General features: G+C 40.1%; 1 protein-coding gene across 1 annotated transcript; it reads left to right on the forward strand.

The window, feature by feature from the left end:
• The first annotated feature begins 20,445 nt into the window (after positions 1–20,445).
• On the forward strand, positions 20,446–20,583 carry LOC138423542 (thymosin beta-4-like). Its single transcript, XM_069559532.1, has one exon. It carries the CDS (start codon positions 20,446–20,448, stop codon positions 20,581–20,583), a length of 138 nt encoding a protein of 45 aa, XP_069415633.1.
• Positions 20,584–23,038: the final 2,455 nt, after the last annotated feature.

The following is a 23,038-nucleotide window of genomic DNA, read 5'->3' on the forward strand; positions in this document are numbered from 1 at the left end:
GGCATAACTGACTCGATGGACATGAGTTTGAGTAAGCTCTGGGATGGACAGGGAGACCTGCCATGCTGCAGTCCATGGGGTCACAAAGACTCATACACGACTTAGTGAGTGAACTGAAGTCACTGCTTGTCATACACAATATTTATCCTAGTGACTCTAAGGAGAAATCCTTCAACTATGCATAATTTTGCACAGTCATTTTACTGGCATTAGTAGACTGAATATTCCTGGCTTGGGTACTTTTAAGCACTAGTTGCAATAACTAATCCAAAAGACCTTTATAAATTTGACTTGAAGAAAAGCAAACAGCAGGTTTACAATGGTTCACCTTACAGGTGTTGATGACACTTGTGTGGGGTTTCATTAGTAACTCTCAGTGCATATTTGGATTGCTTCTCAAATGTGGACACACTGGAAAGTTCCCAGACACTTGTGCCTAGAATGAATACTTGGCTGTATTCTACAAATCCAAGGAGACTCTATTGAATTCCAGCTTCCAGCAAGATACAAACAAAATTTAAATACATATTTTCTTGTATAGGTTTTTGTGATTATTGGGATACAATATCATTGAATACCAATTGGTATTAAGCTAACATCCAAATAGCCAACAATTTTTGGTTATTTCCTATGTGTTTACTCTGTGCGAGATGCCTTTATACACAACTGGAAATATTATTCTCATTTTATCAGAGAAGAATCTTAGGCTTGAAGTATTCTCAGAACTACACAGTTTGCAATTTGCTTTGAAAATTTCTTTGGAAAGGAAAGGACATAATAAAAAGAATTGGCTTAAAAAAAAACTATTTAAGAAACTGTTATTTACCAGCTATCCCTTCTCCCTGTGTATATACATACAATTCACACAACCAGATAAGCTCAGCAGAAGCCCACCAGCTTATCTTCTCAGAAGAAGAATATTGGGTGTCACTTGACTAAGAACTCCTGAAACAGTTGAGCAGATGAATGGAGCACACTTCTAAAGATAGGGACATTAAGTGACTATTTATACACTGAATTTTGAGATTTTCAGCCTGTTCTCTACATTATACCCAGAAATCTGTAGGACGGTTTAATAATTCCAGGCAGGAGACAGAAAACTTCTGCAGGGATTCTGAAAACCTACAAACAATGGGATCTGGAGCTCCCCAGTGAAGTTGTCTATCTTATTCACACTAAGTAAAGCCCACCATCCATGCATGAATATCCCAAACATTATCTTGTTGTCACATCTTAAATATGAGCAGACAGCAAGAATGAATAGGTATCTGACTACTTATATCTGTAAATATATGACTTCTTGTATCAAAGATAAAAATGCAAACCTACCAATAGGGAAAAATCCTACTTAAAGAAAAGAGAAACCACACAGGGGAATAAAACACCAGTAATAACAAAAAACTGGTATTACTAGAATCATCGAACTATTAGAAATAAAAGGGAAGATGCTGCATCCATGAAACAAGAACAAGATGCTGATTTTTAAAAGGCACAAATCCTTGTAATTCTTGTAAATTAAAATTAAAAATTCAGAAAACTCAAAAAATGTGTTAGAAAATAAGATGAGGAAATATCCCTGAATGTAGAACAAAAAGTCATATATATGGATAATAGGAGAGAAAAAATAAGAAAATTATAGGATCAATTCAGGAGGACCAATGATCAAGTAAAAGGAGTTTCAGAAAGCAACCAGGGTGGGGGCGGTCCCAAGATGGCAGAAGAATTGGACGGGGAGACTAGTTTATCCCCCACAAATTTATCAAAAGATCATTTGAATATGGAGCAACTTCCACAAAAAAACTTCTTAACGCTAGCAGGGGACACCAGACACCCAGAAAGGAAATACAATCTCTTCAAAAGGAGGTAGGACAAAATATAAAAAATGAAAATAGAGAAAGGATTTAGGGAAGGAAACTCGTCCTAGGAAAGGAGTCATGAAGGAGAAGCTTCCACACAATAGGAAACCCTCTCACAGATGTGTCAGTGGGGAGCTTTGGAATCTCAGAGGGCACCATAACTAGGAAAACACAAAACAAAACAAAACAAAAAACCCACAGAATATGCATCTAACTGCAACTGCTAGTGCAGGAGCAGCTCAGATGCTTGCAATGGCCAGAAGCAAGTGGGGGCGGGACAGGGAGGCATGGGCTGCATCATCGGTCCTTAGAGTAAAGACCAAGCTTGAATGCCCTGAGAACAATATGAGGGGGCTAAATGTGACATAGCCAAACTTTGGGATTACCAGAAGGACCGAAAAAAAAAAAAAAAGAAAAGAAAAGAAAAAAGGACCTTTCCCTTGAAAGGCTCTAATGCCACATGGTGATTCCTGGAGTGCTCACAGAACAAAGGATTGTGACTTAGTGAATACCAAAGAAGAGCAAGCCCACTGCCATTTAGGGCCCTCCTTCCCTGGAGGCAGAGGCAGGTGTGCAACAATCAGTCAGAAAGCAAGGGGTCGCTGCAATCTTGGCCCCAAAGACCACATTTTCCACCAAACTGTGATCAGGCTGCCAGTTGCTAACCACATCTTCCTGGGATCCTGGATGGCTCACATCCACCAGGAGTGTCACAGCCTGAGATCAGCTCCCCAGAGGAGACACAGAGCATACCTGGGACTGTGCCCTTGTGGTGCATCCAGGAAACAGAGCAGCCAGGACTGGGGAGGTGCATAAGACACACGGCCCACCTGAGACATTGTTCTTGCCGAGTACCTGGTCACCTGAGCATGTTGAACCCAGGAAGGGCACAAAACACACAGCCCACCAGGCTCTGTGCCTTTGCAGAGTATTCGAGAACCTGAGTGGCTGAGAGACCTTGGAAGTGCACGAGACACAGGGTCCACTTGGGACAGTGTACTTGCAAAACACCCTGGAGCAGTGTGGACTTAGGAAGTACAAGCTGCCTTGGGCTGAGGCAAACCCACTGTGGTCCATCCACTGTGAGCATTCACCACATGTGACAGCAGTATTTGCTTGCAGTGTCCCTCCTTTTCCAGAGCACAACAGAACAAGTGAGCCTGAACAAGTGAGCCTGAATAAGTGGCCACCTTCACCCCCTCATGTCAGGGTGGAGATTAGACACTGGAGACTTGCAAACAGAGGAAGTCAAAACAAACAAAGCAGGGGCAACTGCCCTTGGAGTGACAGGTGAAACAGATTAAAACACTGCAGTTAATGCTGAGACTGCATATTTGAGGGGCAGCTATAGACCTTGAGAACAAGCACAAGCCTGAACAAGGGACTATCTGACACTGAAGTGACCCCACATGCCCACAGCAGCTCCAGAGAAATTTCTAGATATATTTTTACTGTTATCACTTTTTTAATTTTTTAAACAAATTTACTTCTAACTCTCTTAACTTTCTTTTTTATATCGATTACTTTTCTTAAAAAAACTATTTTATAAAACCAAATTCCATATATATTTCTTTTAATTTTTGTGATTTACTTTGTGTTGTATTTTTTATACTGTGTTTTTGAGAGTCTAAACTCTATTCTAGGTGTTTTCTTATTGCTTTTTGATATTTGCTATCACTTTTTGACCTTTAAGAACTGAATCTTCAGAATCCATCTTCACTTGGGGATTTGATTAATGGCTTGATTGCTCTCTTCCTTTTTGACTCTCACCTTTCTCCTCCTGTCACCTTTATCTCTCTCCTCCTTCTTCTATTATCTATATAACTCTGTGAATTTCTCTGTGTGTTCCTGACTGTGGAGAGTTGTTTCCCCATTAACCTAGGGGTTTTATCTTCTGCTCTGTATAGATGGAGAAGTCTTGAGGCTACTGTAAGGAGTACCAAAACCCAGAGGCAGGAGGCACAACTCCAGAACCCTAGAACTTCAGAGAACTCCTGATTGCAGGGAATATTAACAGACAAGAGCCCATTCAAAAGTCTTCTTACCTACAATGAAACCAAGGTCCACCCAAGAGCCATCAGGTTCTAGTGGAAGACATACCATGCTAATTCTCCAGCAAAGCAGAAACACAACCCTGAACATTAAAAGATGGGCTGACCAAAGCCATACCAAACCCATAGACACCCAAAAACTCACTACTGGACACTTCATTGCACACCAGAGAGAAGAGATCCAGCTCCAACCTCCAGAATACAGACACAAGTTTCCCCAACCAGTAAACCTTGAAAAGCCACTGGTCCAACCCCACCCATGTGGAGCAGATACCACAATTAAGAGGAACCACAACCTTGCAACAAGCTAAACAAAAGTAAAAGACAGAGAAATAGCCAGCAGGTGAAGGAACATGGTAAAAATCCAGCAAACCAAACAAAAGAAGAGGAAATAGGGAATCTACATGAAAAAGAATTCAGAATAATGATAGTAAAGATGATCAAATCCTTGAAAACAAAATGGAGTTACAGATAAATAGACTAGAGACAAGGACTGAGAAGATGCAAGAAATGTTCAACAAAGACCTACAAGAAATAAAGAAGAGTCAATCAATAATGAACAATGCAATAACTGAGATTAAAAACATTCTGGAGAGAACCAACATTAGAATAACTGAGACAGAAAAGAGGATAAGTGAAGTGGAAGACAGAATGGTGGAAATAAATGAAGCAGAGAGGGGAAAAAAAAAAGAAAAAACAAATGAGAACAACCTCAGAGAACTCCAGGACAACATTAAATGCTCCAACATTCGAATCATAGGTGTCCCAGAAGAAGAAGACAAAAAGAAAGGGCGTGAGAAAATACTTGAGAAGATAATAGTCGAAGACATCCCTAAAATGGGGAAGGAAACAGCCACCCAAGTCCAAGAAACCCAGAGTCCCAAACAGGGTAAATCTAAGGTGAAACACCACCAGGCACATATTAATCAAGCTAACAAAAACTAAATAAAAAGAGCAAACTTTAAAAGCAGCAAGGGAAAAGCAACAAATAACGCACAAGGGGATCTCTATGAGGATAACAACTGATCATTCAGTAGAAACTCTTCATGCCAGAAGGGAATGGGAGGACATACAAAGAGTGATGAAAGAGAAAAACCTACAACCAAGATTACTCTACCCAGCAAGGATCTCGTTCAGATATGAAAGAGAAATCAAAAGCTTTACAGACAAAAGCTGAGAGAATTCAGCACCCCCAAACTGCTCTTCAACAAATGCAAAAGGATTTTCTTTAGACAGGAAACACAGAAAAACTTTGCAAAAATGAACCCAAAAGAACAAAGGAAATGGTAACATGTTCACACTTATTAATAATTACCTTAAACTTAAAAGGGTTAAATGCTGCAACCAAAAGACAAAGACTGGCTGAACGGATACAAAAACAAAACCCCTATATATGCTGTCTACAAGAGATCCACCTCAAACCTATGGACATATACAAGCTGAAAGTGAGGGGCTGGGAACAAAATATTTCATGCAAATGGAGACCAAAAGAAAGCAGGAGTAACAATACTCATATCAGACAAAATAAACTTTGAAATAAAGAACATGATAAGAGACAAAGAAGGCCACTATATAATGATCAAGGGATCAATACAAGAAGCAGATATAACAATTATAAATATATATGCACCCAACATAGGAGCATCTCAATACTTAAGGCAAATTCTAACAAGTACGAAAGGGGAAATTAACAGTAACATAATAATAGTGGGGGAATTTAGTACCCCCACTCACACCTGTGGATAGAATAAGTAAACAGAAAATTAGCAAAGAAGCTCAAGCTTTAAATGATACAATGGACTAGTTAGACCTAACCGATATCTACAGGGCATTTCACCACAAAACAATGGATTTCACCTTTTCCTCAAGTGCACAAGGAACATTCTCCAGAATGCATTACATATTACGCCACATCTAGCCTTGGTCCATCTAGTCAATGCTATGGATTTCCCAGTAGTCATGTATGGATGTGAGAGTTGGACTATAAAGAAAGCTGTATGCCAAAGAACTGATGCTTTTGAACTGTGATGTTGGAGAAGACTCTTGAGAGTCCCTTGGACTGCAAGGAAATCAAACCAGTCAATCCTAAAGGAAATCAACCCTGAATATTCATTGGAAGGACTGATGCTGAAACTGAAGCTCCAATACTTTGGCCACCCGATGCAAAGAAATGACTCTTTGGAAAAGATCCTGATGCTCGGAAAGATTGAAGGCAGGAGGAAAAGGGGACAACAGAGGATGAGATTGTTGGATGGAATCACTGATTCAATGGACATGAGTCTGAGCAAGCTCCAGGAGTTGGTGATGGACAGGGGAGCCTGGCGTGCTGTAGTCCATGGGGTCTCAAAGAGTTGTATACAACTGAGAGAATGAACTGATAACTGACTGAGCTAGGGTAAATTTTTTTAAATTGAAATATTTTCAAGCATCTTTTCTGATCACAATGTGGTAAGATTACATATCAACTATGGGGGAAAAAACTATAAAAAACAAGAAACATATGGAAGCTAAACAACACACTTCTGAATAACCAGCAGATCACAGAAGTCAAAAAATGCATAGATGCAAATGATAATAAAACACGACAACACAATACCTATAAATTCAGTAAAAGCAGTACTAAGAGAAGAGAGAGGTTCCTGGGAATACAATCCTACCTCAAGAAACAAGAGAAACATCAGATAAACCTAAACCATTTAGAAAAAAAAGCGGAAAACAACCAAAGTTAGTAGAAGGCAAGAAATCACAAAAATCAAAGCAGAAATAAATGAAAAAGAAATGAAGGAGACTATAGCGAAGATCAACAAAACTAAAAACTAATTCTTCAAGAAGATAAACAAAATAGACAAGCCATTAGCCAGACTCATCAGGAAAAAAACAGGGGAAGAATCGAATCAATAAAATTTGAAGTGAAAATGGAGAAATTACAACAGACGGCACAGAAATGCAAATGATCATAAGAGAGTGGCCTATGAGCAACTATAGGCCAATAAAATGGACAAATTGGACAAAACAGACAAATTCTTAGAAAAGTATAACCTTACAAAACTGAATCAGGAAGAAATAGAAAATCTGACAAGTTCAATCACAAGCACAGAAATTGAAACTGAATTCAAAAATCTTTCAACAAACAAAAGCCCATTATCAGATGATTTCACAAGTGAATTCTAATAAAAATTTAGAAAAGAGCTAACACCTATCCTACTCAAACTCTTCCAGAAAGTTGCAGAGGAGGGTAAACTCCCAAATTCATTATATGAGATTACCATCACCCTAATACCAAAACCAGACAAAGATGCCACACACACACACACACACACACACACACACAAACTACAGGCTGGTATCACTGATGAATATAGCCATAAAAATCCTCAACAAAATTCTCCCAAACGGAATCCAGCAATAAAGTTTAAAAGATCATACATCATGATCAAGTGGACTTTATTTCAGGGATGCAAGAATTCTTCAATATTCTCAAATCAATCAACGTGATACACCATATTAACAAATTGAAAGATAAAAGCCATATGATTATCCCAATAGGTGCAGAGAAAACCTCTGACAAAACTCAGAACCCGTTTATGATAAAAAAACACTCAGAAAGCAGGCATAGAAGGAACATACCTCAACATAATAAAAGCCATATATGACAAACCCACAGAAAACATTATCCTTAATGGCAAAAAAATGAAAACATTTTCTTTAAATCAAGAATAAGACAAGGGTTCCCACTCTCACCACTACTATTCAACATAATTTTGGAAGTCCTAGCCGCAGCAATCAGAGAAGAAAAAGAAAGAAAAGGAATTGAGATTGGAAAAGAAGAACGAAAACTCCCACTGCTTTCAAACGACGTGATCCTCTACACAGAAAACCCTAACAACACCACCATAAAATTACTAGAACTAATCAATAAATATAGTAAAGTTTCAGGATATAAAATAAATACACACAAATACATTGCATTTCTATACACTAACAATGAAAAAAATAGAGAAATTAAGGAAACAATCTCATTCACCACTGCAACAGTTATTATAAAATACTTAGGAATAAATCTACCTAAAGAAACAAAAGACTTATATATCAGTTCAGTTCAGTCACTCAGTCATGCCCGACTGTTTGGGACCCCATGAATCGCAGCATGCCAGGCCTCCCTGTCCACCACCAACTCCCGGAGTTCACTCAGACTCATGTCCATTGAGTCAGTGATGCATCCAGGCATCTCATCCTCTGTCGTCCCCTTCTCCTCCTGCCCCCAATCCCTCCCAGCATCAAAGTCTTTTCCAATGAGTCAACTCTTCGCATGAGGTGGCCAAAGTACTGGAGTTTCAGCTTTAGCATCATTCCTTCCAAAGAAATCCCAGGGCTGATCTCCTTCAGAATGGACTGCTTGGATCTCCTTGCAGTCCAAGGGACTCTCAAGAGTCTTCTCCAACACCACAGTTCAAAAGCACCAATTCTTCGGCGCTCAGCTTTCTTCACAGTCCAACTCTCACATCCATACATGACCACTGGAAAAACCACAGTCTTGACTAGACGGACCTTAGTTGGCAAAGTAATGTCTCTGCTTTTGAATATGCTATCTAGGTTGGTCATAACTTCTCTTCCAAGGAGTAAGCGTCTTTTAATTTCATGGCTGCAGTCACCATCTGCAGTGATTTTGGAGCCCCCCAAAATAAAGTCTGACACTGTTTCCACTGTTTCCCTATCTATTTCACAGGAATTGATGGGACCAGATGCCATGATCTTCAGTTTCTGAATGTTGAGCTTTAAGCCAATTTTTTCACTCTCTACTTTCACTTTCATAAAGAGGCTTTTAAGTTCCTCTTCACTTTCTGCCATGAGAGTGGTGTCAGCTGCATATCTGAGGTGATTGATATTTCTCCCAGCAATCTTGATTCCAGCTTGTGTTTCTTCCAGCCCAGCGTTTCTCATGATGTACTCTGCATATAAGTTAAATAAGCAGGGTGACAATATACAGCCTTGACGTACTCCTTTTCCTATTTGGAACCAGTCCGTTGTTCCATGACCAGTCATATAGAAAAGTGTAAAACACCGTTGAAAGAAATTGGAGTGACACAAGTAGATGGAGAAATACCATGTTCATGGATTGCAAGAATGAATATAGTGAAAATGAGTATACTACCCAAAGCAATCTATAGATTCAATGCAATCCCTATCAAGCTACCGATGGTATTTTTCACAGAACTAGAACAAAAAAAAAATCACAATTTGTATGGAAACACAATAAACCTCGAATAGCCCAAGCAATCTTGGGAAAGAAGAATGGAACTTGCAGAATCAACCTTCCTGACTTCAGACTATACTACAAAGCTACAGTCATCAAGAGAGTATGATACTGGCACAAAGACAGAAATATAGATCAATGGAACAAAATAGAAAGCCCAGAGATAAATCCACACACCTATGGACATCTTATCTTTGACAAAGGAGGCAAAAACATACAATAGAGAAAAGACAATCTATTAACAAGTGATACTGGGAAAACAGGTCAACCATGTGTAAAGTAATGAAACTAGAACACTTTCTAACACCATACACAAAAATAAGCTCAAAATGGATTAAAGAGCTAAATGTAATACCAGAAACTATAAAAGTCTTAGAGGAAAACGTAGGTAAAACACTGACATAAATCACAGCAAAAGCCTCTATGACCCACCTCCAAAATAATGGAAATAAAAACAAAAATAAACAAATGGGACCTAATTAAATTTAAAAGCTGTTTTACAATGAAGGAAACTATAAGCAAGGTGAAAAGTAGCCTTCACAATGGGAGAAATAATGGCAAATGAAACAACCAAAAAAGAATTAATCTCCAAAATATACAAGCGGCACATATGGCTCAATACAAGAAAAATGAATAACCCAATCAAAAAGGGGGAAAAAGAACTAAACAGATATTTCTCCTAAGAAGACATACAGATGGCTAATAAAAACATGGAAAGATGCCAAGCATCACTTATTACTAGAGAAATACAAATCTAAACCACAATGAGATATCATCTCATGCTGGTCAGAATGACTGCCATCAGAAACTCTACAAACAATAAGTGGTGGAGGGGGTGTGGAGAAATTGAACCTCTTACACTGTTGGTTAGAGTGTAAACTAGTACAGCCACTATGGAGAAAAGAGTGGAGACGCCTTTAAAAAGTGGAAATAGAACTGCCTTACAACCCAGCAATCCCACTTATGGGCATACACACTGAGGAAATCAGAATTGAAAGAGATACATTACCCCAATGTTCATTGCAGCACTGTTTACAGTAGCTAGGACATGGAAGCAACCTAGATGTCCATCGGCAGATGACTGGATAAGGAAGCTTTGCTACATGTATACAACGGAATATTACTCAGCTATAAAAAGGAACACATTTGAGTCAGTTCTAATGAAGTGGATGAACCTGGAGACTATTATACAGAGTGTAGTAAATCAGAAAGAGAAACACCACACCAATACTGTATATTAATGCATATATATGGGATTTTGGAGAAGGCAATGTCAAGCCACTCCAGTACTCTTGCCTGGAAAACCCCATGGATGGAGGAGCCTGGTAGGCTGCAGTCCATGGGGTCACAGAGAGCTGGACACGACTGAGCGACTTCACTTTCACTTTTCACTGTCATGCATTGGAGAAGGAAATGGCAACCCTCTCCAGTACTCTTGCCTGGAGAATCCCAGGGACAGCAGAGCCTGGTGGGCTGCTGTCTGTGGGGTCGCACCGTGTCGGACACAACTGAAGTGACTTAGCAACAGCAGCAGCAGCAGCAGCATATGGGATTTAGAAAGATGGTATTGGCATTCCTATATGCAAGGCAGCAAAAGAGAGACAGATATAAAGAATAGACTTTTGGACTCTTGGGAGTAGGTGAGGGTGGGATGATTTGAAAGATATCATTGAAGCATATATATTGCCATATGTAAAATAGATGACCAGTGCAAGTTCAATGCATGAAGCTGGGCACTCAAAGTCAGTGTTCTGGGACAACCCAGAAGAATGAGGTAGGGAGGGAGGTGAGTGGGGGTTCAGTCTAGGGGGACACATGTGCACCCATGGATGATTCATGTTAATGTATGACCGAAAAAACACAATATTGCAAAGTAATTATCGCTAATAAAAACAAAATAAGTTGTTTTTTTTTTTTTAAAGAAAAAGAAAGAAACAAGCATTAAAAGAGAGTAGAAGATGATTTTTCAGATCTCAGAAATTTCTCAGAATTAAACCCAAAAGGTTGGTAAAAAACCTAATACAATAGATTTTTTTAAAGTCAAGCCTAACCTCACGTGCGGAAATTGACAAGATGGCACCATGCGCTTGCCCCATGCTCTCATGTCCTCACCCCACGTTCTGTAAACAATGAGCTTGCACTTGCGTAGCAGCTGAGATCGCTTATGGCACTGCACATGCGTGTCAGGAGGTACTCGCTTGGCCACGGGCTACTTTTGTTCTGTAAGTATATATAAGCTTCACCTGGAAAAGCCCTGAAGGGTTGTGTGGTTATGTATTATGTTATGTCTGCTGCTACAGCTGCTGCACCAGCCAGGAGAGAATAAACACATCTGCAGTTCCTATGGCTCCTTGCATTTTCTTCCAGCCTCTTAGGTTTTGTCTTGTCTACAGTGGGTTCAGCGAACAGTGCACACTGTGAGATACAGCGAGATAATTGGCAATGTAAGCAGGATCAGCAACACACCTTGAAAAATATCACAATTCTGGTAAGCATCCTACGATTCTAAGAGGAAAAAAAATATGTCAGATAAAATGATTAAAAATGAAAAGGGCTTTTTAATTCACAATACAAATCTGAAAGTTGAAAACAACACAGCAAAACTTTTGAAGTTCAGAAGGAAAATTACTTCCAAATTTAAAAAATTCTTTTTTAAAAAAAAGAAAATGATCTATTAAGCATGAGAATTGAATAAAGGTAGCAACTTTTCCCTTTTCTCAGGAAGCAACTAGAAAAAAACCTGTACCAACACAAGAGAAGATTCAGTAATGATGCCTAGGCCTCTAGGATGTAGTGAAGTCCCTTGAGTACAGGGCCCAGGTCATTCTCAGGATCCTGAGAGGGAAGGGCAGGCACAGCTGGGACACCCACAATCTTCCTATAGGATCATGGAATTGTATTTTAATGAGATTTAGACATTGGGGAAGGTTTAGGTCTGGAATAGAAGGTAAATTCATAAGAAACTAAGCAACTGAAAAGAAGACAGTTAACTTAAGGGACAAATTTTATGCAAACAAAAGCAACTGCATGCCAGTTGGCTCACCTATGTATACAATTTACATAACAGTAATGAGGTAAACAATAAATACTAATTTAAACTGAAATATGTTAAAATTATATTAAGATCATTGGAGCTGAGGAAATGGTGTGTGTGTGTGTGTGTGTGTGTGTGTGTGTGTGTGTGTGTGTGTGTGTTGGCAACAGCAGGAGTGAGTTAAAACTTTATCTTCTCATCGTGCATCTGTTCACTTATGTGGGCTCAGTCATGTCCAACTCTATGTGACCTTATGGACTGTAGCCCTCCAGGCTCTTCTGTCCATGGGATTCTCCAGGCAAGAATATTGGAGTGGGTTCCAATTTCTTCTTCCAGGGGATCATCCCTACCCATGGATTGGACCCACATCTCCTGCATCTCCTGCACCACAGGGGGATTCTTTAATGCTTATCCATCAGGGAAGCCCTATCTTCTCATGCTGTGCTGTAGTGGGCTTAGTCACTCAGTGCTATCCAACTCTTTGTGTCCCCATCGACTGTAGCCCACCAGGCTCCTCTGTCCATGGGATTCTCCAGGCAAGAGTACCGGAGTGGGAGCCTCCTCCAGGGGAATTTCCCAAGTTAGGGATAAAACCCAGGTCTTCTGCATTGCAGGCAGATTCTTTACCATCTGAGCCACCAGGGAAGCCTGTGGATACTGGAGTGGGTAGCCTATCCTTTCTCCAGGGAATCTTCCTGACCCAGGAATCAAACTAGGGTTTCTGCATTGGGGGGATTCACTAGCTGTGCTACCAAGGAAGCCCATCTTCTCATAGATAAGGTCAAAAACTGAAAAATTAAGAAGTGACAATATAGCCATGTTATACAGGGTTATGAAAATAAAACCAAAAGAAACATTTAAAAAGGTAAGGGCTCTGTAGAATAGATATTGAGAGTGTAGTAGACAGTATTTTTAAAATAATAAACCTTGTAAAAATATTTCTTTTAAACTATATGGATACATACATTGATGAAAGAAAAGCTAACACAGGTGTCCAACATAAAGATGAAGTTGCTTTTCCCATAAGCTGGTCACCTGGTGTCCAGGTAAGAGATTTGAGAGCTTTCCTCCTACATTTCACACTATCCTAAATCCTAACTCCTACCCACTCCATGGCTAAAGAAGTGATAATAGTCACAAACAAATAGTAAAAAACAATTTTTTTTTACTATCCTCACCCCTCAAAAAATTGGGGTGGCCTCAATTATTGTATCTCCCAAGATTTGCCTTCTTCCTATACATGATCTTATTGATTTTTATTTAAATTTATTGAGGAGTATTTAGACAGCATAATCATATATCATGACTTCATCAAAGGTGTTGAGGTGAACATAAAGCAACCACCTTCTATGATGGCTTACTATGTTTGTCAGTTGGGATGGGTTAAACTCACAGTCCTTTAACACTATCCCACAATCTCAGTAGTTTTAACACAAAAATGTCAATCTTCCTCTCAAAATCTACTCTAAGGAGACAGAGAAACTATTATTCAACACAGTTTTGGAAGTCCTCAGCCACCACTGGCAGAGAAGAAAGAGAAATAAAAGGAAACCAGATTGGAAAACAAGAAGTAAAACTCTCACTACTTGCAGACAGCATTATAATATACATAGAAACCCTAAAGATACCACCAGAAAATTATAACAGCTAATAAATGAATTTAGCAAATTCACAACATACAAAATTAGTAGGCTATGATTCAAATATTGGGGCACTTAATGTTGTCCCAGAGGTCTCTGAGGCTGTCCTCTTTTCTTCTTTATTCTGCTCTGCTTCTGTTATTTCCATTATATCTTCTAACTTACTTATGTTGGGGTTTTTGGTGGGTTTTTTTTTTTTTTGCCTCAATTACTATACTGTTTGTTCCCTGTAGTGTATTTTTAATCTGTTTTTGCATTGTTCATTATTCTTTAATTCTTCTAGATCCTTGTTAAACATTTATTGCATCTTCTCGATCTATTCCTCCAGTCTATTAACCTGTGCTTCCATTTTGTTTTCAAGATTTGGGATCATTTTTACTATCGTTATTCTGAATTCTCTTTCAGGTAGATTCCCTATCTCCTCCTCCTGGGTTTGACCTGGTTGGTTTTTACCACATTCCTTCCCCAGCTGCATATCTCTCTGTCTTTTCATTTTGTTTAGTTTGCTATGTTTGAGGTCTCCTTTCTGCAGGTTGGAAGGTCATAGTTACTCTTAATTGTGGAGTCTGCCCACTATGGGTTGATTTAGACTGATGCCTTGTGATGGTTTCCTAGTTGGGGGACTTGTGCCTGTGTTTTGGAGGATGGAGCTGGATCTTACCTCTCTGAAGGGCAGTTCATGTCTGGTAGAGTTTTTGTGTGTCTATTGGTTGGTATGGCTTTGGGCAGCCTGTTCGTTAATGTGCAAGGTTGTGTCCCTGTTTTGTTGAAGGATATGTGTGGGGTATCCTGTACTGGAATTTGCTGGCTTTTGGGTGGAACTTGGTCTCAGGGTCAGCATGGAGGCCTTTGGGCAGACTCTTGTTTATTAATGCTCCGAGCAGTCAGAAGTTCTCTGATGGTCCAAAGTCTGGAATTGAATCTACTGCCTCTGGGGTTCAGGTCTGATCACTTACAGTAGCATCAATACTTCTCAGGCCACACAGCACAGAAGACAAAACCCTTAGGTTAATGGTGAAATATTCTCAATAGTCAGGAACACTCAAAGGATTTACAGACTTATACTGAGGTAGAAACTAGAAGAGGGAGAAGAAGGAAAAGAGAAGAAAGGAGCAGAGGGAGAAAGAAGGAAAAGGTGAAAAGAGAGTGGCAAAAGAGAAAAGGGCAATCAAGCCAATAATCAAACCCTAAGTGAAAATGGGAACTAAAAATTAGACTCTCAGATATACAAAATTAATTATAAAAGATCAAAAAGCAAAAATTAAAAACCTAGAATAAAAATTGGATTCTCAAAAGTACCATATCAAAACCAAAATATCAAACAAAATATTTAAAAATATAGAATTTATTTTTAAAATTTGGTGGTTTTTATTTTTTTAATGTAAAAGGAGGCTATAAAAATAAAAATTATTGAAAGACACACATGTACCCCAATGTTCGTCATAGCACTATTTATAATAGCCAGGACATGGAAACAACCTAGATGTACATCAGCAGATGAATGGATAAGAAAGCTGTGGTACATATACACAATGGAGTATTACTCAGCCATTAAAAAGAATACATTTGAATCAGTTCTAAGGAGATGGATGAAACTGGAGCCGATTATACAGAGTGAAGTAAGCCAGAAAGAAAAACACCAATACAGTATTCTAACACATATATATGGAATTTAGAAAGATGGCAATGATGACCCTGTATGCGAGACAGCAAAAGAGACAGATGTGTAGAGTGGACTTTTGGACTCTGAGGGAGAGGGAGAGGGTGGGATGATTTGGGAGAATGGCATTGAAACATGTATACTATCATGTAAGAAACGAATCACCAGTCTATGTCTGATGCAGGATATAGGATGCTTGGGGCTGGTGCACGGGGATGACCCAGAGAGATGTTATGGGGAGGGAGGTGGGAGGGGGGTTCATGTTTGGGAACGCATGTACACTCGTGGTGAATTCATGTCAATGTATGGCAAAACCAATACAGTATTGTAAAGTAAAGTAAAAATAAAAATTTAAATAAATAATTAAAAAATTAAAATTAAAGGAATAATAAGGAGCCATATTAAGACAATACGAAAAATAAAAAGATGGGGAGAAAAATAATAATTAAAAAATAGGAGGTGGAAAATATATATAGGGTCATAGTGAGGGGAATGTCCATGTGATTCTTCTATTTTCCTGCTTCAGTTGATTAGCCTGCTCAGAAGGTCCTCCAATATATCTAGAAAGATCTGTGGACCTGCTGTGGGCAGTGTGGAGTGAGTTTGACACAGATATTCCCTTGCTCCACATTGAGGCTTTTTACTCTCAAAGTTCACAGTTGCCACCAAAGCTCACAGCCTCAGGTTAACTGTGAGATTTTAATTTGCTGCATCTGCCACTTCTTGGGGAGTCCCCGTTCTTTGCTCTGCTCATACTTCCACTCTGATTTTTGGCCCGCATCTGCTTACCAGTCCCTCTCCAGGGTCTGATCTCAAGGGGGCAAGAGTGGCTGCCCACCCAGACTCACTTGCTCAGCTGTGCTATGGCCCTGCAGGTGCCCTGCAGATGCCACTGTGATGTGTGGGGAGTGCTCGCCATGGCTGAGCCACATGAGGTCCCCATAGCCTGAGGTGAGTTTTGCATTTGCCGGCAGAGTTGGGTCTGGTTTGTGGGATCCTTGGCAGAGCCAAGCCACTTGGGCTTCCAGCTGGGCCACCCGAGGGTCGCCACAGTGTTAGGCAGGTTGTGAGCTTCCCTGGGGAAGTTGGTCTCAGGTTGTGACACGTTTGGCAGATCTAAGCCACTCAGTATCCCAGGAAGACATGGGTAATGGCCCGCAGCTATTCACAGCTTAATGATGGATGGGTAGATGTGATCTCTGGGGCTAAGATGGTACTGACCCCTTGCCTTCTACATCCAGCAGTTGCACGCCTGCTTCTCTGCCTCTGGAATCCTAGACCACAGCTGGCTTGCCCCGCTTCACTATTCACTAGGTCGATTGTTCTCTGAGCAAGCTTGGAGTCAGAGTGCAGTATTAGAGCCTTCCTGCAGGAATTACCTTTTGTTTCTCTGGTGATCCCTGTCCTGCCTGTGCTATGTCACATTAGTCCCCTCAGAGTATCTTCACAGCATTCAACCCTGGTCCTTTGCCTGAGGACCAACCCCCACAGCTTAAGCCTCAACAGCCAGCCTACACTCACTGCATGTGGACACAAGTGTGTCCACTTCTCAGGTGGAAATTGCCATTCTGCATGATCTCTGTGATGAATCTTCTCCATTTTGCCTTGTTGTGCTTCCCTCTGAGGTTTCTAGGCTTCCCCTGAATCCACCAGTGAGGGGGTTTCTCACTGTGTGGAAAATTCTCCTCCTTCAGAACTCCCTCCCAGGGACAGGTCCCTGTCCTGAAATCTTTTGTCTACCTTTTTGTCTTTATCTTTTGTCCTACCTCATTCCAAGGAGATTACTTTGCCTTTCTGGATGTCTGGGGTCCTCTGTCAGCTTCAGAAGATGTTCTGAGGGAACTGTTCAACATATTGATGACCTTTTGATCATCCACCCAAACAGTGTGGCTTCAAGATGGCAGAGGAATAGGACGGGGAGGGCACCTTCTCCCTCACAAATAAATCAAAAGGTCATCTTCTAGCAAAGGACTCCAGACATCCAGAAAGGCAAGCCAATCTCCTTGGAATGAGGTAGGACAAAAGATAAAGACAAAAAGGGAGACAAAGGATTACAGGACAGGGGGCCTGTCCCAGGGAGTGAGTTGTGAAGAATTTTCCACACAATAGGAAATCCCCTCACAGGTGGGTTTGTGGGGAGCTTAGGAACCTCAGAGAGAAGTACAACGAAGCAAACAGGTGGCGCTAGTGGTAAGGAATCTGCATCCAATGCAGGAGACAAAAGAGACCTGGGTTCGATCCCTGGGTCAGGAAGATGCCCTGGAGAAGGGCATGGGTTTCCACCCACTCCAGTATTCTTGCCTGGAGAATCCCTTGGACAGAGGAACCCGGTGGGTTACAGTCCGTAGGAGCAGGAAGAGTTGGACATGATTGAAGCAGTTTAACATGCATGTGATTCCTATATCTGGGCACCTTTAGGTTTCCTTCTTTAGGTTTGGGAAATTTTCAGCCACGATTTCTTCAAATACATTTTCAATCTCCTTTTCTCTTTCTTCTTCTGGAATCCCTATAATGTATAGATTAGACTGCTTTATATTATCCTGTAAGTCTTATATTGCTTTCATTTTTGTTCATTTGTTTTTCCGTCTGCTTTTTCGATTGGGTAACTTCCATTAGCCTATCTTCCAGGTCATTTATTTTTTTCTTCTGCATTATTCATTCTGCTGTTCATTGTTTACAGTTCAACTGTAGTCTCAGCAAATTAAATCTCTAATTTTTCTTGGCTCCTCATAGTTTCTAGCTCCTTTTTATAATAATCTGCATTTCCATAGTAGCTTTTTTAATTCCTTCAGCATTTTATCTCCTTGTTGAACTTGGTGTTTATTAGACAGAAGAGAACTGTTTCGTTATTTGTTCCTTCAGGGGAATTTTCTTTAACTGAGAATGATTCCCCTGCTTTTTCATTTTGCCTATATTTCTCTTAGTCTGTGAGTTTAGGAGAAACGATTATCTACTATAGTTTTCAAGGGCTATTTATAAGCAAGAGTGTGCCTGTGTAGCTGATGTGGGTTTAATACATTTTTTGGCGTGAAGGCTGTTTTTGGTGTGGATGTGTGTCATCTCTTTCCTCAGCGTGTTCTGGCTGATATCCCCTTGGTAGAGAGTGTGCAGGTGCATGGCTAGTATAGGCTCCCAGGATGTGGGGGCAGCAGTCACAGGTCCTTCCACAGCAGCTGCAGCAGGCTGCACACCCCCAGGAGGGGGCAGTGGTTTGCAAGGCCCTCAGCAGCAGTGGTGACAGAAGCAGCAGCAGTCCATGCCCACTGCTGGAGTCTGATGTGGCAGCCGTGACTTGCACCCACTACTGGAGCTCATGCAGGCAGTGCCCTGCTGCCTGTGAGCACACAGAGAAAGAAGTTCTAATGGTGAGCCTGAGCCTCTCCTTGGGCACGCCCCAACAATGGTTCCTTGCCCCTCTGGTGGGCCCAAGCTTCTTCCTAGATTCCCCCAGTTGTGCCATAGTATATCCTCATCCCCTCAAGCTGTCTTCAGGCAGCCAATCCCAGTCCTCTCTGTGACCTCTGGAGCCCAAGCCTCAGTACCCAGCCCCAACTTGTCCCAGCAGGCAGACAGAAAAGTGTCTTAGGCTGGGAAGTGCTGGCTACTACCAACCCTTTATGCAGATCTCTCTCTACTTTGCCCTCCACATACCTGTTGCTGCATTCCTCTCTGAGGCTCCAAAGTGTCCCTTTTGTCCCCACCAGTGAGGGGACTTCTCAATGTGTAGAAGCATTTCCTTTTTCACGGCTTCCTCCCAGAGGCGCTGGTCCTGTCCTGATTACTTTCTCTCTCTCTCTTTTTTATTTTTTTGTCTTTTGCCCTACCTCATTATGCAGAGACTTCCTTGACCTTTTGGAAGTCTGAGGTCTTCTGCAGCATTCAGTAGATGTTCTGTGAGAGTTCCACATATAGATATATTTCTGATATATGAATGGAAGAAGGTGAGCTTCACATCCTATTTCTCCACCATCTTGATCCCATTACCCTCAACTATTTCTTTAAAATGTTAACTCTGTAGAAAAATAATACAGATGGCATTGTCTGCAAGAATGATGCCATGGGGAAATTATCTGTTATGTAATCTTGCAATTTTCTTATTTTATTTCCCAGAGTGTTATATCATTTTTAAAGAAAGCATAAATCAAGTTTGGAAACATTTTAATGTAATCACTTTTTTTTTTAAAGATCTTTATTGAAATTAAGGGAAAATATTTCATATTGGTTGGATCAGAAGATGAACTCAAAGCTATATATAGCAACACTCTAAATTGTCCCAATAATGATGAAATTCATCATATTAAGAAAATCTTAAATCATATATCTCTAGATGACAGAATCCTAGATGAATTTTATCAAATAGATTATCAATACATTTATAAGGACGAAAAGAAAATACAGCATTTTCATCCAGCTAGTCATTTAACTGTAAGAATTTCACAATATTTTTTTACAAGAATCTGGACAATTCTATTTTGCTAAAGATTATATGATAGTATTCTTTCAATTTTTATTATGTTTGTGCATCATGATCTATTGATACAATTCTTTAGTGGAAAAATTCTGAAGTCAGGTATCTATGCAAAGGTAACAGGGATGAAATAAATAATACAGAAGTAATGAAGAGATTTTGTATTGACCACTGAAGTTGGTGTTATTAATCTAAAAGTGAAAATGTTTGCAACTATTGTGGAAAGATGATTATTCTTTCTTAAATTATGAACCAGTTTCAAAAGCATTTCATTTTGATAATACAAGCCCAAGAAAATCAGAAGTAATGATAGCCTAGAACATATTAGAGATGTATCTAAAATCTGTAATCAGTATTTTCAGGTTTATGCGTGACAGTTGATGAGGAGTTGGTTGCATTCAAAAACCCTGTACAGACTTGGCAGCGGTCACTGCACAGACCGGAGCTCACTCGCGCGCAGCTTGCTCCGTTCCGGCGCAACCATGTCTGACAAACTCGGTATGGCTGAGATTGAGAAGTTCGATAAATTGAGACTGAAGAAAACAGAAACGCAAGAGAAAAATCCACTGCCTTCAAAAGAAACAACTGAACAGGAGAAACAAGCAGGCGAGTCGTACTGAAGCTTGCGCCACCAGTATGCACTGGAGATTCCGCAAGCATTGCCTTATTTTACTTCTTTTAGCTGTTTAGCTTTGTAAGATGCAAAGAGGTTGGATCAAGTTTAAATGAATGGAGAACTACTGACAACTTAGACCTCTCCTGCCTCTCCCATCTATCTGCCTGTCTGGCTGACAAGTAAGGAAAAGAATTAGCATGTTGGTGAAGAAGGAAGCTGGGTGGGACGACAGTGAAATCTAGAGTGAAAAACAAGCTGGTCCAAGGTGTCCTGTGAGCTGTAAAATGCAGTTTAATCAGAGTTCCATTTTTTTGTTGTTGTTCAAATTATTTTAATTACTGGAATGCACAATTTTTTAATATGCACATTAAAAGTTTTAAAACCTGAAAAACAAACAAACAAGCAGACAACTCTGTACATTTGGTGTATATACAATCTCCAAGACCAGGAAAAATGAAGTAAAATTTTCATTTTGCAAAATATAAAATTATATTAAAAATTTTAACAAAGCTTTTTTTTACTATCACTTTAATTTTGTGTAAATAATTCAAATAATGACAAAATTTTCATTGAAATGAAAAATAGAAAGATTTCATTGGACCCAGATGGTAAATGCTAATGATTATTTTTGTATGGTATCAGTTCAGTTCAGTCGCTCAGTCGTGTCCGACTCTTTGCGACCCCATGAATCACAGCACACCAGGCCTCCCAGTCCATCACCATCTCCTGGAGTTCACTCACACTCACGCCCATCGAGTCCGTGATGCCATCCAGCCATCTCACCCTCTGTCGTCCCCTTCTCCTCCTGCCCCCAATCCCTCCCAGCATCAGAGTCTTTTCCAATGAGTCAACTCTTTACATGAGGTGGCCAAAGTACTGGAGCTTCAGCTTTAGCATCATTCCTTCCAAAGAAATCCCAGGGCTGATCTCCTTCAGAATGGACTGCTTGGATCTCCTTGCAGTCCAAGGGACTCTCAAGAGTCTTCTTCAATACCACAGTTCAAAGGCACCAATTCTTCGGCGCTCAGCCTTCTTCACTGTCCAGCTCTCACATCCATACATGACCACAGGAAAAACCATAGCCTTGACTAGACGGACCTTAGTCAGCAAAGTAATGTCTCTGCTATTGAATATGCTATCTAGGTTGGTCATAACTTCTCTTCCAAGGAGTAAGCGTCTTTTAATTTCATGGCTGCAGTCACCATCTGCAGTGATTTTGGAGCCCCCCAAAAATAGTCTGACACTGTTTCCACTGTTTCCCCATCTATTTCTCATGAAGTGATGTGACCGGATGCCATGATCTTCCTTTTCTGAATGTTTATCTTTAAGCCAACTTTTTCACTCTCCTCTTTCACTTTCATCAAGAGACTTTTTAGCTCTTCTTCACTTTCTGCCATAAGGGTGGTGTCATCTGCATATCTGAGGTGATTGATATTTCTCCCGGCAATCTTGATTCCAGCTTGTGTTTCTTCCAGCCCAGCGTTTCTCATGATGTACTCTGCATAGAAGTTAAATAAGCAGGGTGACAGTATACAGCCTTGACGGACTCCTTTTCCTATTTGGAACCAGTCTGTTGTTCCAGGTCCAGTTAAGGGTTAATCAAGTTAAAAGTATTTGTCAGTAGAAGATTGATATGATGGCTCTTCTACAGCAATACTTTATAGAACAGGCCCCATTCTGAATACCTGATAAAATGTTTTTTACTATAAGTACTAAAAATCGACAACAAAAGGTTGATTTTTAGTATTCTATCTTTGGTTACCATAAGGCATCTTTTGGACATAATGTTAAAACACTTCCACACACCTTGTGAAAAAATTGAATAATTTAATGCTCTGTATGTATCTACCCAAGTTATTTTATGGTTAGAAGAAACAAAGACATACAATCTGTTGAATACATAAACACTGATATACAGTAATAGACTTACACAAACAATCATGTAGTAGCAAATTGTTAACATAATATTGAGCTCTTTAATTGCTTTAAGCACTGCATGTCGTATAAGACATGCATTCTAAAAGATGATGCTGTGAACATGCTGCACTCAATATGCCAGCAAGTTTGGAAAACTCAGCAGTGGCCACAGGACTGGAAAAGATCAGTTTTCATTCCAATCCCAAAGAAAGGCAATGCCAAAGAATGCTCAAACTACCACACAATTGCACTCATCTTACATGCTAGTAAAGTAATGCTCAAAATTCTCCAAGCTAGGCTTAAGCAATACGTGAACTGTGAACTCCCTGATATTCAAGCTGGTTTTAGAAAAGGCGGAGGAACCAGAGGTCAAATTGCCAACATCCGCTGGATCATGGAAAAAGCAAGAGAGTTCCAGGAAAACATCTATTTCTGCTATATTGTCTATGCCAAAACCTTAGACTGTGTGGATCACAATAAAATGTGGAAAATTCTGAAAGAGATGGAAATACCAGACCACCTAACCTGCCTCTTGAGAAACC

This window comes from Ovis canadensis, chromosome 18 (assembly GCF_042477335.2).
Source record: "Ovis canadensis isolate MfBH-ARS-UI-01 breed Bighorn chromosome 18, ARS-UI_OviCan_v2, whole genome shotgun sequence".
Classification (NCBI taxonomy): domain Eukaryota; kingdom Metazoa; phylum Chordata; class Mammalia; order Artiodactyla; family Bovidae; genus Ovis; species Ovis canadensis.

Bases quoted from the DNA above. Each gene is read 5' to 3' on its own strand.
- LOC138423542 (XM_069559532.1), top strand. From the start codon at position 20,446: ATGTCTGACAAACTCGGTATGGCTGAGATTGAGAAGTTCGATAAATTG.